Source organism: Bufo bufo, chromosome 3 (assembly GCF_905171765.1).
Source record: "Bufo bufo chromosome 3, aBufBuf1.1, whole genome shotgun sequence".
NCBI classification, from domain to species: domain Eukaryota; kingdom Metazoa; phylum Chordata; class Amphibia; order Anura; family Bufonidae; genus Bufo; species Bufo bufo.
This window is the reverse complement of record NC_053391.1, coordinates 569209062-569212549: the sequence shown is the minus strand read 5'-3', so window position 1 is coordinate 569212549 and position 3488 is coordinate 569209062. Positions and strand designations below refer to the sequence as shown.

The 3488-nt window shown below is 46.6% G+C and overlaps 1 protein-coding gene across 1 annotated transcript; it reads left to right on the top strand.

Annotated features, from left to right (window-relative positions):
- Positions 1-1002: 1002 nt before the first annotated feature.
- LOC120993914 (E3 SUMO-protein ligase KIAA1586-like) lies at positions 1003-3087 on the top strand. Its single transcript, XM_040422378.1, has one exon. The coding sequence runs from the start codon at positions 1003-1005 to the stop codon at positions 3085-3087; it is 2085 nt and encodes a 694-aa protein (XP_040278312.1).
- The last annotated feature ends 401 nt before the right edge of the window (positions 3088-3488 follow it).

The following is a 3488-nucleotide window of genomic DNA, read 5'->3' as shown; positions in this document are numbered from 1 at the left end:
GGAGCGCAGCGGAGAGCTGGCAGTATCTCCTCCCTAATGTCGTTGGCTGGGCAGCTAGTGGAGGGGGGCGGGTCGTTGCAGAGTACGGCTCAGGCTGGCGCAGGCAGGGAGTTGACCTCACATTAGGTGACGTCAACTCCTTCCCGCGCGCCTGTGAGGAGCGATCAGTGCGGCGACCAGTGACTGGTCCTCCTTGGAGTCAGGAGTCGGACGGTGCAGCAAAGAACATCGACTTTGCTTTGGAATCCAACTTCTGAAGAGTACTGGTGAGTGACAGGCACCCCCCCTCCCCCCCCACACATTAGTTCCTCTCTGTACCAGTACCCCCCCCCCCTGGCAGGGGGGTACTGGTACAGAGAGGAATTAATGTGTGTGATGAGGGGGGGGGGGTCTGATGTGCAGGGGGGTACTGGTACAGAGAGGAACGAATGTGCGGTGGTGGGGGGGGGGGTACTGGTACATAGAGGAACTAATATATATGTGTCTGATGGGTGGGTCTGATGTGTAGGGGGCCCCTGCACATCAGACCCCCCCATCACACACATATATATTAGTTCCTCTATGTACCAGGACCCCCCCCCACCACCGCACATTCGTTCCTCTCTGTACCAGTACCCCCCTGCACATCAGACCCCCCCCCCCCTCATCACACACATTAGTTCCTCTCTTTACCAGTACCCCCCCCCCCCACCACCACCACACATTAGTGCCTCTCTGTACCAGTACCCCTCTGCACATCAGACCCCCCATCACACACATATATATTAGTTCCTCTATGTACCAGTACCCCCCCCCCCCACCACCGCACATTCGTTCCTCTCTGAACCAGTACCCCCCTGCACATCAGACCCCCCCCTCATCACACACACACACACACATTAATTCCTCTCTGTACCAGTACCCCCCTGGCCATAGAAAGTATATGTACATGATCAGGATGAGATACTGAGCAACATGTAACAGTTTAGTTTTTTTTGGGTGATCTGACAGGTACGCTTTAAGATGCTCTCCTGGCTTATAAGTAGCAAAAGAACAAGGTCAGAATCAGAGGACTCGCTGGCTGACCCCCCACCAAACCAGAATATCGCTGCAGGTCAGAGTCAGACACAAGCTAATGAAAGCAGCACTTGTGCCGCGGTCGATCAGGTTCTCACAAGTGACGTAGAGGACGAGAGTGACATCACTTCTACCGATGACAACAGCCGCATTGCCGAGCATGAGTGGCCAGAATGTTGGTCCCAAGCACAAGTACAGTATTTCTCCACAAATTACAAGTGGCTGCTAAGCAAAAATCGAAAGTTGGGCTGTAGTGTGTGTAGTCAAGTTTGTGCTCGTGTAGACATGCAGCAAGGGCAGAGAGTGTCGCAGGAGTGGAGTGGGTGCTTAATCTCGTCTTATGGAAGGGACAAGGCTGCACAACAAAGCTCACTACGAAAGAAAATTAAAGAGCACAGAGACTCAATTTATCACAAGAAAGCAGTTGAAATAAAAGAGAAGGCAACACAAAATACAATGCAAAAACACATTGAAGATATGAGAAAGGCTGAATACGCCTCAACTTGCAATGTGTTTAGAACAGCTTATAAGATTGGCAAGCATGGGCGTCCCTTTACAGACATGCCAATAGATGTCCAGTTGCAAGTCTTAAATGGTGTCAAGATGGGCAGAGTTTTACACTCTAATAACTCGTGTGCAAATATACTGGATCACATTGCAGCTGAAATGAAAAAGAAGGTAGTCAATGACATAGTGATGAATGAAAGAAAACTGTGTGTGCTCATTGATGAATCGACTACAATAAGTGGAAAGTCTGTCCTTGTCGTGTGCCTGCGATCAGCTATTTCCAATGAACAGCCAGACACAGTATTTTTTGAACTCATTGAGCTGCAGGGGACCACAGCAAATGACATCACTGAAGCACTGTTAGAATGTCTTCATAATAATGGCTTTGACCCTCACTACCTACAGGAACATTTGTTGGCATTTGCTTGTGATGGAGCCTCAGTGATGCTTGGGAGGAAAGCAGGAGTTGCTGCGCAGCTTTGTTCCAAATTCCCTTACCTGTTTGTCTGGCATTGTTCCAATCACAGACTGGAACTGGCAGTTTGTGATGTTTTGAAGGAGGTTGGAGGAATCAACCACTTTAAAATATTTTTAGATCAGCTTTACTCCCTCTACCATGCATCCCCAAAAAACCAAAGGGAGTTAACAGAGAGTGCTCACAGTGTTGGACAGCGTCTCCTTGTGATAGGCCGTGTTTTATCAGTGCGTTGGGTTGCTTCAAGTGAGAGAACGGTGAAAGCAGTATGGGAGAACTACCCAGCTTTGCAGGTACACTTTACAAGTGCTGCTGCTGATACCAGCAGGGACTCAAGAGAGAGAGCAAAATACAAAGGACTCAATGATGTTCTCACTACTGTTTCTTTTGTGGTTAATCTTGGCATCATGTATGACGCTCTCACAGAACTCAGTGACCTCTCAAGAATGCTCCAGAGACGTGACATGACTTTGGATCAAGCCGACAGGCAGCTGGACCGACAGATCCGGGTGTTTGAGTCAATGGTATCCACACCTGGTCCCTACACACAAATTGCCATTGAGGCTGAAAATAAGAAAATCTTCAGAAATGTATGCCTGCATGAAAATGAGAGGGTTATAAAAATCAACCCTGGGCAATTTTTCCGTAGCCTGGCTGAAAATGTTAAGTGCAGGATGACTCCAACAACTTCCTCACATGTCAGTAGAACCTCATCTGAAAAGACAGACAGTCACCTCCTCTCAGACATCAAGGTCCTCCAGTCTGACTCCTGGCCTGCATCTCTTGAGATTCAATATGGTGATGCAGCGGTCAGACGTTTATGTCAGAGATTCAGAGTTGGGGAGAGGAAAAGTGTCCAAGGATTTAGGGAGTATAAAGACCTTAAAGCTTCCAAGACACCAGAAGACCTGAAGCCTCTTCTTAAAGCTGTCCACACCATTGCAGTATCAACAAGTGAATGCGAGCGAGCTTTCAGCTCAATGAGTGATACTTTGGCTTTCAAATCTGATCTTCCTGAAATGCAACGGACCACCCTTGGATCAGTTTAATGCACAAACATATGTGCAGACATGGCTGGCAAAAGGGAGGAGAAGTGCAGCCTTCACAAACTGCGAAGCCAAAAGTGCAAGGAAAGTGGAGCCCAAAACGTGCTGGAGCCTTTTCTAGGTAAAATGATTTGTACAATATTTTTCATTTTTCATTTGATGTACTGTGATTGTATTGAATCTGCTTTTGTATATTTTTCAGGGGTAAAGAAATTAACCTTCATCTTCAAGACTCAGGTTTATGTTTTACTGTTTACTGTTTACTGTTCTATGGTTAGTATGTTATTATAATTTTTATAAATTATTTTATGTACATTTTGTACAACATTTTGTTCAATACCCTTTTGCACATTTTATTTATGTTCAGTAGCTCTTTCTACAGTAGCTCTTTTTCAGGGTACTTT